At 43.2% G+C, this 13,365-nt stretch overlaps 1 protein-coding gene across 10 annotated transcripts in view; it reads left to right on the forward strand.

The window, feature by feature from the left end:
- The window catches only part of PAK1 (p21 (RAC1) activated kinase 1), a 75,134-nt gene extending 62,813 nt beyond the window's left edge, over window positions 1-12,321 (forward strand). For all 10 annotated transcript variants that reach the window (XM_058859442.1, XM_058859414.1, XM_058859406.1 and 7 more), the window contains 5 exons: window positions 796-913; window positions 1,358-1,457; window positions 3,246-3,442; window positions 4,989-5,126; window positions 6,985-12,321. In XM_058859442.1, the coding sequence (XP_058715425.1) occupies window positions 796-913; window positions 1,358-1,457; window positions 3,246-3,442; window positions 4,989-5,126; window positions 6,985-7,071 (640 nt within the window). In that variant the 3' untranslated portion in view covers window positions 7,072-12,321. The remainder of the gene's footprint in view (window positions 1-795; window positions 914-1,357; window positions 1,458-3,245; window positions 3,443-4,988; window positions 5,127-6,984) is intronic.
- The last annotated feature ends 1,044 nt before the right edge of the window (window positions 12,322-13,365 follow it).

Here is a 13,365-nt window from a genome sequence, read left to right on the forward strand (position 1 = left end):
AGAGGAATATTCAAATGACTGAGAAAAGCCACTCACATCTCAGCTGTCTCCTCTTCATCTTCCTAAGGGCCTTTTTTAGAAAAGACCTGCCTTTTGGGGGTTTCTTTTTTTTATTTTAAGTCTTCAGAATTGCTTTTTCATCCAGTAAGGTCTACTCCTTTGCCTTTATGAATGATTCTGAAATTTTCAGACCAAATCACAGACTAGTTTGATAATATGGAAAAGATTGAGGTGATTTTCAGATGCAAGATGCTTTAAAAAGAAGTGCTCTTTTGTGATTGACTGTGGGTAGACCTCTTTTGTGTCCCCCAGAGCTGTCCCTGGGCTGAGGCAAAGCAGTCACTTGCTTAGGACAGCAGGATGCCAGGAATAATGAAGCAGCCCCCAACCCACCTCTTCCAGTGCAAGAGCCCTCAGAAGCCATTGCTGTGTGCCAAATATCTGGGTTGAATGCTTGGACCCCATCCTTCAGTAGTAGCTCTTTGCCTTCTCTCCCAGCACCAGGAGCAGTTGTAAGGTCCAGTCTCCATCTTAGTCTGCATCCTTTCCATGGCAGAAAAATTCAGCCTTGTGTTTGTGGACAGCAAACTCCTAGCCAGCTCTCCCATTATATCTCTCCTCAGCCTTCTTCTCTTTGGTCATTTGGGTTGTGATTGGATGCTCCCATGTGCAGAAAGTACCAGGAGTTTGTGATTCCTCAACGCTGCTAAATGCAGCTCTTGTTTTTATTGTACTTGTAAGAGAGCTTTAAAACCCTGTGCATTCTGATTTTAAATTTTGGCTTGGGCTCTTCAGTTACCTTGTAGGAGAAGAGCTGTGGGTGGTGATGGAGTACTTGGCAGGAGGCTCCCTAACGGATGTCGTGACGGAGACCTGCATGGACGAGGGACAAATCGCCGCCGTGTGCCGGGAGGTGAGGCAGCGCTCGCGCTCGGAGGGAGCTCTGGTTGGGAATGGGACGCGGGCTTTCCACAACCTGTCAAAGACTCCCTGGAAATGTTTCCAGCTTCTGTACTGTGACAGTCATTCTTTCAGAGGATGGATTTCACTTGTGAGGTTGCAGCACACAATTCTAATACAAGATGTTTCACCCCAGAAGGAGGAACTAGAGTGGAAAACGGGGGTGGGATCCTCTTGGTTTTGTCTGTTCCTCAAGTCTTTCGGGACTAACTTGTCCTCCTAGGGCTGCTGATCCCATTTTGACATCTCTCTGTGGCCCTGCACATACTGAATGTATGAAAGGTCCTAACACACTGCACCCTTACTACCAAAAATGCACAGTCTGAGTCCTTTAGTTGGCTAATTGTGACTGGTAAATCATTTCATGCACAGTAAGAATATCTCAATTATTTTTCAGTGTCTCCAAGCCCTGGAATTCCTCCATTCAAACCAAGTTATTCACAGAGACATCAAGAGTGACAACATCCTGCTGGGAATGGATGGCTCTGTCAAACTAAGTATGCAGGGAACATTACTGCTGATGACTTATCAACCTGTGCCAGTTGTCTGCTCTGGGCCAGGCACTTTGGGGAGATGGGTGTTAGAGGTGCTTGATGCTGTCATGATGAACAGGCTGTAGAAATGCTAGTGTAGATATATCTGTGGCATTTTTTTAATGGAGATTGGCAAACACAAATTCTTGTAAACCGATACCAGACTTGAAGTGAGGCTTGGGCTTCGTTTAGCTTTGGGCCATCTGTTTATGTGAACTAAAATAACAGTATTTTAATGCTACTCCAGTCTAGAAAGCTGAGTTGGAACATGTAAGGCTAGAAGTCTTTATTTCTGAACTACCTCTTCTATCTGGAAAATACTACAGGTACTCAAGGGGCAGGGAAAGTGGAGGGAGAATTGAAAGCTGTGTAACTAAAAAGCTTTTAATCTTACAATGCTAAGCCAGACTGGAGCCTAAATGTTGTTTCCTCCTTGTGGTATCACTAGTAATAAAAATCTTGAGACTGTTCTGTCCCTTGGGAGCTAAGGTAGCAGTTGTGCTTGTCATTGTCCATGCAGAGATAAACCTGGAAACCAGTGAATTATCATCCTCCACCTATAGCTTTAACAGAATGGTGCTCCCTTTTTCTTCCTCTCAGTTCTGCTGGCTAGTGCCCAACAGGCATAAATAAATCTATTTTTGTCAGCAGCGACAGCAGATATGACTCAAAATTTGCAGACAGCCGATATGCTGAGTAAGAAGGTGGGGTTTTTTTGCAGATAATTGCTTTTTAAACTATAGCTGCTCTTTGATAGAGCCACATCTTAGGAGTATTAGCAAGGAATAACTGATGGGGGCCAAAGTGCTCTATTCTTATGGAATAACTTCTTTGAGCACGGTATGCTGGTACTCGACAGTAGTTTAAAGTTGGAGAAATCCCTGTGGATATGATGCAGTAAGTCTTCTGGATCTGAGCTGCTTGTTGGCTCTGCTGGAAATTTGCCCTGTTTATGAACCATATGTCCTTTCCTGGTATTTACCCTTGATGAAAACTCAGCTAGGAATCAGTTTAATTTTCATCATTCTGCCTAAAATTAGACCTGTAATGCCATAGCGGGTCAGAATGGGTGGTGCATCTTGCTGTGTTAATTCTGCTGGGCTCACAAGAACAGATATAGTTTTCTTTTGGTGGGCCAAATACAAATAAGACATAGGGTGCAGCAATCTTTGTGTGAAGGCCCTGTATCTTTCTCTCTATTCAAAGAAAACAATCAATATAAATGTAGGTACTTTAAATTTATTCTGAACACTCTTTGCTCTATAAAATAAATGCTGTTTGAGGGATGATATGTCTACAGGGGAAGTAATACCCCTTGGACTGAAAATATCACCAGACAGTAGAGTGTGTGGTCTGGGGTAGGTCAGACTTGCATTAATTCCTGTTTTCACATACCCAGGGATGGTCTTTAGACCATACATTACATACCGTGTAACATTTCTGCAATGCTGCAGCACAGTTGAGTGTCTTAACTTCTGTGTGTGGTTATTTCCTGATCCCCATCTTTCACACAGACAAGTCAGCAGCTCCAGAATCCTCATGACCTCAGAGAGTCAGGTTTAGAAACTTGGCTCTAAGCACCATCTTCTGTGTTAGCCACAAAACCATTCTTCCCGTCACAGTTGCAGCAGCAGCACACCAGGCAGTGCAGCAGGGTAAAGTGTAGTGTAGCTCTGGTGTCAGTAAGGGTTGTTTCTGGAGAAACCTGCTGATTCCTATGTCTTTTCCCTCCACCCTATTTTAATTTTCCAGCTGACTTTGGCTTCTGTGCCCAGATCACTCCTGAGCAGAGCAAACGCAGCACCATGGTGGGTACCCCATACTGGATGGCACCTGAAGTGGTGACACGGAAAGCTTACGGGCCCAAAGTGGATATCTGGTCTTTGGGGATCATGGCCATCGAGATGATTGAAGGAGAGCCCCCCTACCTCAATGAGAACCCTTTGAGAGTAAGTAACCCTGCTTTTCCCCTCAGGTCTTCACTAAACTGCTGGTGAAGCTGAGCTCCTGTGAATCCTCTGGTGTGGTTTCATCACCTGCAGCTCCATCTAATTCAAACAATTCTGTGGTCTCCTTAGATGTCATAGTGAGAACACTGAGATAGTCTTAGTTAAAAGCCATGGTTTGCTCTGGGTAGCAGAGGTGTGGGTTCTATGAGTTAGATCATGCACACTCATGACTTCCCACTTTCTGGGATGCTAATAGAGGCAGAAGTTCTACCTTAAGGCAACAAAGCAGTCATGTCTTGAAACTTTCTACCCTGTGAATGAGAGAATTCTCCTCTGAGCCATGTGGTGTAGTGGAAGGTTCCCTGCCCATGGCAGGGGTACTGGAACTGGGTGATCTTTAAGGTCCCTTTCAACCCAAAACATTCTATGTTTCTGATTCTATTCAATTCTATTCTAGTAGGAGCTTTTTCTTATGGGCAAATTGTTCCTCCTTGCACACTCTAAGTAAAATTAGAAGAAAACCCTTTAGACAGGGTTTAAACCTCCTGATGTCTTTCCTTTGTTTAATTATTAACAAAAGGAGATATGCTGTCAGCATGTAGGACATCACTGCTCTTAATATAAGCTAGGTTTATGGTTTTTTCCCCAGTTACATGGGCTGGAGTAATCTAGAACAATTCATTTTTTTTCCCCATCTCTTGCAATGAAAGTGATTTTTGGGACAGAAGTGCAGCAGCCAAGAAGACTATAAGAAATAAAACAGTGTTAAGTTAAAGTAATAATACTTAGGTCTCATTTAACTTAATTTATGCCAATTCCCAGGCTATCAGACTGCTCCCATGGGACGTGTTGAGTGATGTGCTCAAAAGGCCTGTATATTAACAAGTCTCTGACAGAATTCTGCTTCTTTTGAAAATTCATCCAAGAAGTTTGTCACACAAAATCATGAAATGGATGAATTTCGAGTCTCTTGATTCTCAGAGGAGGATGTGTGAATGCTTTATCCCCAAGCAGTAGCAAAACTGCTTTTTTCTGCAGGATGTTAGAAGATGCCGAAGGGTCTGTTGGTCATCTTTTGTAAGGAGCCAGCTGCATCTTAAATATGTTGATGCTTTAGGCCTTGTGCACTCAGGCAAAGTACCAACAGAAAAAAAACCCAACGATTTAGTCAGGGTTACCTTCCCCTGAGGATATAGTCACTAGAGGAGTAATGGTAGAGTCCTGCCAATTAACTTCCCTATGTAAACAGGGTCTGTTTTGTCCCTGTTTCAGGAATGTTGTTTTTGTCCTTGTAATCCCTTGAGAGGGCTATAGGATCCAAACCCAGATTACAACGGTAAAACAATAAAGGATTGGTAAAACAATAAAGGGCTGGCAACAATTCTGTTTGCTGAAATGTAGGCATTGATTAGTGACCCTGATAAGGTGGGGTTTTTTCCTCCCCATTGAACTGTTGGGAGGGAGTGGAGAAATGGGTGTCTCTAATCCAGAGATGGGATCTAATCTTCATAACCTGCTGTTTCCTGGGTGCTTGTTTTTGTCTCAGGCCCTGTATCTCATTGCTACTAATGGGACTCCGGAACTTCAGAATCCAGAAAAGCTTTCACCCATATTCCGAGACTTCTTAAATCGCTGTCTTGAAATGGACGTGGAAAAGAGAGGTTCTGCGAAAGAGCTGCTACAGGTAGGTGATGGGGAACAAGACTGGAATAGTTGTAATCACGCAATCCTGAGTGAGGCCAGGCATAGTGATGAGATCTTCTTTGAGGTCTTAAATACTGCATCAGCTGAAAGCACAAGCACAGCTAAGGTAACCTCTCAGGAGGAAAAAAGCAACTGAAAACCACAGCTCTCAAACATAAATCTATAATTAAGTGATAACAGATTGCTCCCTTTCCAGTACTGGCTACTGGCAGCAGCTGTGCAGCGTGTTCTGTGTCCAACCTCAAAAATAGCTGCGTCCCAGGCCTGCCAGATACTGAGCCCCCTGATTCCCATGGTTTCTTCACGTGGCTGGCCATGACATCTGTGTGTTGTCACGGTCTTGTCATGCTTGTTCCAATGTGGACAGCAGGAAGGCTTCTAGCTATCTGATATTCTGGCTGTCTCCTTTTGGGAGGAGGGATCATGAAGTTCTTTGAAATATTCATGGCTTCAATTAACTGGAGCAGTTCACTTTTACCACATTTTGCCTGATATGACTCCTTACAGAGAGGATGGAACAAAGCTTGTGAGATATCTTAATTATAGAGTGGCTTGGATTGGAAGAGACCTTAAAGATCCTCTGATTCCACTTCCTCTGCCATGGGCAGGAACACCTTTCACTAGACCAGGCTGCTCAGAGCTCCATCCAACCTGGTCTTGAGCAATTCCAGGGATGGGACATCCGCAGCTTCTTTGGCAACCTCACCACCCTATAATTAGATATTTCACTGGAAACCTGGTGTCTTAGTCTGAACTCCCAGTGAAAGTTGAGGCTCAAGCTGCCAGGATTTTTACCAACATGGATGAGAGAAGTGGTTTGTGTGCTCTTTCTGTAAAAATTTGCCATGAGGGTGGACTATGTAAGTCTTTGTAAAATATATCTGTGATCAGGAACACTCAGACCTTATGTATCAGACAGTTTCCATTTTTTGTTTTCCTTTCTCTCCACTAATTTGTGTAATAGGCTCAGACTTGGATGTGTTGCTGCCTTCCAGACTATAAGGAAACATAAATGTCTGACAGTATGCTAGTAGTTGAAATATTATTTTTTCTTCTGGCCTTTTCATTCCTAAAATAACAGAAAGAAGTTATGTCCTGTTCCTTGGAGCAGCAGAACCTTCTGGCTGTAACACTTCAACCTGTTCTTAACTACCTTGTGGCTTCTGAATTTTTACGTTTTGGTTTTTTTTTTTCCCCATCCTGAAGCATGTTGCCTTGAGGGATTGATCCCTTCTGATGCTCAGAAGTCTTACAGGTTATAGTTGCCTTTTGTTTTCAGAACAGCTTGTGGACTTTTGATAATCAATATTGTTTTATTTAAAGAAGAGCACCTGTATAGGAGACTGAATGGTGCTGTGTTGCAAGCCCCCTGCTGCTCTCCTAAATTGCAGCTGCTTTGCAAATTTATGATATCTTGTAAAAAGCAAAGGCAATGTTTCTCCAGACCTGTGACAACAGGGAAATGAGAGGTGATTCCTGCATGGAGCCCTGTGCCTTGTGTCTGAGTCACACAGGTTGGTTTTTAATACACCTTTTTTCACACTGGATTTCACTGTAGATTTTGCAACTTTTAATTCCCACGGGGAATTTGCTGAGCTTTGTTTGATCTCGAGCATATGCAAACATTAGATAATTTAGCATGTGTTGGGTGCAAATCTCTTAATTACTTCAGGCAATCCCCAAAATTTTGTCACAATAACAGAGCTTCTGGATTCACGTGTTCAGAGACTAGAGTAGGTTCTTAGATTTCATATGGGTTTAGGTGAAAATGTTTAGAATAGCCACTTCTGGGGCATGTTCTGAAAAATCTTACCATTTTTTCTTCTGTTTTGTCCTAGCACCAGTTCTTGAAAATTGCAAAACCTCTATCCAGTCTCACTCCTCTGATTATTGCAGCTAAAGAGGCAGCCAAGAACAACCATTAAAGTGGTGAAATCAAGAGTCATCATGTCAAGACTTTTAGATGTTCATTTCAGAGACTGAATTATTTGCCCTTCTCCCCTTCTGCTCCTTCTTCACGGGGGTGTTCTTAAAAGTTTGACTTGCCCTGAAGGGTGGCAGGGGCATCATTCACTGTACGTGGAAGGGCACACAACAGGGATGTGGCTGATCTTAGAGGGTGAACTGTACTTCCGTCCTCGGGATGGGGACGAGAGGGGAAGAACATTTTGTATGGTTGAGAAGATCTTTCTGAGAGCGTCTGAACCTGACCTACAAGTAGTGAAGCCAGTTTGTTCTCATATTTCTTATGGTGTTTATTTTTAAAAATAATGTGGAGCCTTAGACCATGTTTATCTTAATAAATTAAATCTTTTGCTGGCTGCATTTTGCCTGCTTCTGCCAAGCTGCTATCACACCACAGAGGCTGCTCTGTGCTTTGGATGACTCAAGGAGGGAAGGAAGCAGGCAGCAGCAATGTGAACAGCTGTCAGCTGAGAGGGGAACGAGGAGGTGAAGGTGCATCCCTCCTGCAGCACTGCTGGATGCTTCGAGAAAGCATGGACAAAGACTCTGTGTGCTTCCTGCAGCCACTGAAGAACTTAATTCATGGATGGACTCTGCCAAATTGTATGAACTGCCCCCTAGTCCTCCCCCCTTTAGTGGCAACTCTACTAGTTAAACAAATCTTGAATATTTTTTTGTTGTTCTAGGAAATAAATCACAGGGAAAAAATGAGAGGGAACTCTTAGGGTTATTTTATCAGTGCTGTGAGGCTTTTTAGAGATGCTGCCCTGCGTGATTAACAGAGCAATTACTATTGTAAAGACAAGATTTGCCCACAAAATATGTTGAAACCTTGTTTCTTAGAGCAAGTCCAATGGAAAACAAACTGGTAATGGATGCTGCTTTCTCCATGGAGATGTGGGGACATGAATTTTTTTTAAATGATGGTTTCTTTATGCTACTGATTCCTTGGGTTGCCAATATTCTGTAAAACAACAGGAAACCTGGAACTACTAGAAGAGGGACTGGTTGTAAACACTGGGCTTATGTTCAACTGTATACTGATTTTTAATAAAGTGACTGCTGCATTTCTTAACCTGGGGCTAGAGGAGAACTGGAGAATTCACTGTCACCAGACAAGTCTGTCATTGCTCGTATGGTCACCAGGTTCTTGAATGTGTTGGATGACTTAATTTAACCTTGTTTCTTACCCCTTCTTCTGCAGCCCTTTGGGGACAATGAGTGTTTCCCAAGGGCGTAACTTTACACATAGAGAAAATTGATACAAAACATGTGCATTGTAACTGTGAGAGCTGCTTTCTCTGTACTGCTTTGGTCACATATGGGGTGAGTTCAAACCTATTCTGGAGTAACCTCTCATCTTTCTGTTGGACAGAAATTCATTCCATCTTGTTGAGACCTGCTGCTGGCTCAGCCCTTTCCTCCCTGGACCTGGGCTTTGATTAAATATATTTTTCTGATTGGCTCCACAGTTTATGACAGCTCTTACACCAGCTTTAGTGGGTATAGGTGCCTTGTGAATTCTTTTGAAGAATTTTTGAAATGAAATGAAATGAAAGGCCTCTTTTCTGAGGGGCCTTCTTCCATCCTTTGTGCTCCAGGGTGGTCACTGTTTGACAAAAGGCTGAGGGGTGAAATCGTTGCCCAAATTTGCAACCTCTCTCCCTTTGTGTATGTATATTTAATCTCCCAGAATTGTTAGGTTTCCTCTCACAAAGCTTATATCCAAGGATGAGTTCCTTGGGCAAAACAGTACAGCTGCCAACCTGGAAAGGGATATGATCTATTGATGAGCTCATCTGCTTGAAGCTTAGATGGAGATAGTGGAATAGAAGGCCACTATGTTTAAATAATTCTCTTTGAAAAGGACTTTGTATTCCCTCTGGAAGACTCAGGATGGCATATGTGGGAGGAATAGAATTAGTGTCTAGCTCTCTCCTGATCTGAAATCTCATTTGACTGTCAGATTTGGCAATTGACTATTTTTCAGACAAGGCAGGGTTCAATTTGATCCACAATGTGTTTAACGTCTCTGACTTCTCTTTGATTCCCTTCCCCACTCCCTTCTCTGCATCTCATTGAGATGAGAACCTTAATGCAGATGTGCCCTATCTGTGAGCATGCAAGGGAGTTTATTTTCCTGCAGCAAGATTTCTGCTAAACTTCCCCAAACAAGATAGAAAAGGTTATTTTTATGTCTTTTAAGCTGCTCTTCTGGATCCTCTATTGCATAATGGAAAGGGATCTACAGTGACTATTTATCCCTCCTTTTACAATGTGCTTCTGTCTCGTCGGCTTCTACATTGGTTTGGTCCTGCCTGGTTTCTGTTGGCTGCTGGAGAGGAGTGTTGCCAAAAGCCTTTCCTTCTGCTGGGAAAAGCTGCAAGACTCTGCCTATGCTTCTGTGTCATCTTGTCCCAGGCTGTTTTGTCCCCACTCGTGATGGGTGGGTGGGAAAAGGAGGCGATTGCTACAGTTTGCCTGGACCTAGTTTCCAGTTACCAGACACATCATATTTTTGTGTTCTCAGAAAATCCTTTGGAAAAAAGTGTAGTTAGCCTAATCTTAGGAGAATGGGTTTATTTTGTTGTTCTGAAATGCATCCTTTCCTCTCCTTTTGTGTGTGAGTCGCCCAGAACCAGCTCCTCCGTTAGCTTTTGAAGAGCCCTTCCTGTCTACAGCACACTCTTGTCTACAGAGGGCTCTTAAATAGTGACTTTCTGACTTAAAATTTAATATTCAGGGCTTATTTTTCCGATAATATCTTGTCCCTGCTGTTACTTGAAAATGACTACAATTTGACAGCTTCTTTGGTGCCTTTTTTTTTCCTCCTAACTTTCTCTTATTAACTGATTTCCCTGAGTTGAAACCATTTTTAACCACAGCCCTTAATTATTAATTTGCCTGCTAATATTAAAGTTCTCTCCTCCATATTAGAACATTAAATTTCAGAAAACTTTCAGAAAATTGATTTTTTTTTTGAGGGATCTCAAGCAATCTTATACCAGAAATAATTTAATATCCTACAGTTTACAACGGGCTTGGTGGAGGGAGAGGCTAAAAGACATCTTATTTTCTTAAACACAGAGATTATCTTATTTAAATATCAACTGGTATCTTCAATAAGACTTTACCTGTGTTTTAAGAGTGGGCATTGATTTGCATTAGTTTAGCTATTAGGATTTTTAGGGTTTAGAGGTTTTCTAAACAAACCAAATTTTATTTGGGTCCAAGAGTTTTTGCATGAGACGGGTATGGCGACCATGTGAGAAGGTGGGTTATATGGGCAACACTGTCAGGCACATGATGTGATTCTTGGAGTTGTCCTGTTCAGGGCAAGGAGCTGGACTCAATGATCCTTGCAGATCCCTTCCACCTCAGGATATTTTGTGATTCTGTGAGGCTGAGAGTGAAGAGCCAGGATAGGGATGGGAGGGTACAGCAGAACTAGCTGGCTGCAGCAGCAGTAGCACACCTTTAGCCATCCCTGAAATGTCTTCATTTAATGGATGTGTGTTTAAAGAACAAAAATCTGACTGATTTGTTGCTACAGGCACTTCTCCAGACAGGCATTATGCTCCTACCAAACTGCCTTCCCCTTTTAAACAAAAGGGGTGCAGGGATTTCTCCAGGAAAGGAGGCTCCTTGAGAAAGGAGGTTTCCATGGAGACACTTACTTGACTTAAACGATCTGGCTAAGGCTTGAGAAGAGGTTTGGTGGGTAGACACCACATCGACACAAAAGACACTGTTTTGCAAAGCAGCTGGAGTTGCTGCAGTGTTTTGTTGCCAACTTGATGCCCCTTTTCAGGGGGTTGGTTTTGAAAAAGTACTGAGAATGTTGCTTGGTCAGGACTGTGAGGTGTATAAAAGTCTGGCTCTTCTTAGCTGAGATCTCTGTTAGTATCCCGATGAATCTGTCTCAAAAAGCTGCAGGTCGGTGTAAGTAGGGCATGTTTGCAGCAGAGTTCTGTGCGAGAAAGGATTGCAATGGTCTGTAGTCAGTGCCTCCTTTCTTAGAGCCCACCCTTCCTGGCTGACAGCAAAATTGGTTCTGACCAGTTTCCAGGAATAATATTTGTTTGAAGCCCACTCTTAATTAAGAGCATAGTCTATTCATCTGGTGAATGACAACATCCTCAGTGTTGAAATTGTTAAAGGTGAACTGATTATCTGCTGATTATAAAGCGGTAAAACTTTTTAATGGCTTCTTATTTCTGCTGTAATAGAAAGCCTGTAAATGTATTTTGGGGTCATAAGCCCAACTGGATGGAGCATATGTATAATGAATGCTGTAGGATCTCATAGTTTATTACTAATGACAACTCACGGTGGCAAAGGTGGGATCTTGGAGAAGCAGCTGCCAGCTTTGATGGGGAATGGCCAACAGCAACAAAGCTGCTGGACAGATGGGAGCTGGACAGAAACATTCTGCCAGAGTGGAGCCTACAGTGAGTGGTGGGAGACAGAGTTGGTCCAAAGGGTAGGATGGAGCAAAGGTTAAAACTTCAGTTACACAGTTGCTGAGGAAATTCAGGGAGTGCCCCAGCAGCCCTGCTGCATCTCAAGGCAGCAGCATCTCTGAAGGAGGAGAGCAGAAAGGAGTCTGGGAAGGGAAAAGGCGCTGAAAGTAGAGAGAGGAGTAGCAATATGGCTCTGAGTCACAGCCTGTGCTAAGACCTGGAGCTAATCCAGGAGGTTCACAAAAAATTAAAAAATTCAGCTGAAAAGGAAAAGTGGAGCTAGAATGGAGGAGATGGCCTTGATGTGCCAAGGAACTGAAGAGAGGGGCCAGATTTCCTGAATGTGTGAAACAGCAGAAACTAATTTAACACAGGCTTCTGTGGATGACAAGCAGCTCGTTCCCTCCTGCCTTGCAGCACCAGTGTCTTGTCTTTGAGATCAGCTCTGCTTTGGGATCACGTCAGCAGCTGCCCAACTTCAGTCTCGTGTTTGTAAAGAAGGCTTTTTGCTCTGCTCCTACTGATTTCTGACTGCAGCTCTCCACTGTTGGTAGATGTCTTTGTGTTGTGTCCCACCTGGAAATACAGAGGCCGTTGCAGTTTTAAAATCTGCTGGATAATGTACTTCTCCCCATGCTGCCTTGGCATAACTCCTGTACTGTACTGCTGGGTTTGTTTAATGTGCCAGGTCAGCTCAGACATTTTAAAAATAAAAACTGAAACCTTAAATAAAACCTTGATTAATTATTTGGTTCTGCTTGACTTGCTGTTTCAATGATCCTTGCAGTGATAGTAGAAATGAAGGGGGATGCTTGAAGGAGGGGTTGTGTTTCTCTGACCTATTTTAGATTATTCAGATCTTATTTGATTGAGCAAAGTGACTACACTAAAAGCTGTTGCAGAAAGTGTGACTTTCACCACTTATTTTAACCGGTTTGACATAGTTAATGTTCTGGAAAGCAGGCTGGAAGCAGGATCTAGACCACAGCTTGAAGAAGAGAAGGAAGCTTGGATGGTTGTTTTCTCTGCAGATAAAGTTTGGTGTCTGAGGCTCCTGATATGGAGGAGGAAATCAGGTGGGTTTAAGATGAGTATGTGCACCCACCTTCCCAGCATCACTTTTTCTTTCAGGATTGGTGTGATAAGGCTGATGACAAGAGCAGGAGTTCATCATACTGCCTGGGTATCATCTGACAAGGGTGTTTTACTCTGAAGTCTGAGAAGCCCAACACGGTGCTGAGAGGACTTTCTGAGGTCAGCACCTGTGGAATGTGGGGGTGAGGAGCAGTGAGAAGCTCTGACAAGCTCCTGTGAGTCAGCCAAGTGCTGAGAAGGGTTTTAGAGAAGTCACTGAGAGAAAAGGGAACACCTTGAACGGGGGACTTGACAAACCAGAATAAGGAAATCAATGTTACTCCATAAAATCCCCTCTGCCTAGAAGAGATGCTGGAGCTGAAGATTCTTTCCATCAGCTCTTTTTCAGGAAAGCCAGAGGTGATACCCATTGAGTTACGTGTTACAAAGATGAGGGCCCCATTGTTTGAGCAAGAGAAATGTTGCAGCTGAACTGGCAGGGATTTGAGGTAATTCTCTTTGACATGATCTGGTAGCATCCTGTGTTGGATGTCTTTGTTCCATTAGAGGAAAGAAATCTGACTGCACCAACACCTACCTCCCCTTCACAGAATCGTAGAATGGCTTGGGTTGGAATGACCTAAAAGATCCTCTGGTTCCAACCCCCCTGCCTTGGGCAGGGACACCTTTCACTAGACCAGGTTACCCAGAGCCCCA

Source organism: Poecile atricapillus, chromosome 1 (genome assembly GCF_030490865.1).
Source record: "Poecile atricapillus isolate bPoeAtr1 chromosome 1, bPoeAtr1.hap1, whole genome shotgun sequence".
Taxonomy (NCBI): Eukaryota; Metazoa; Chordata; class Aves; order Passeriformes; family Paridae; genus Poecile; species Poecile atricapillus.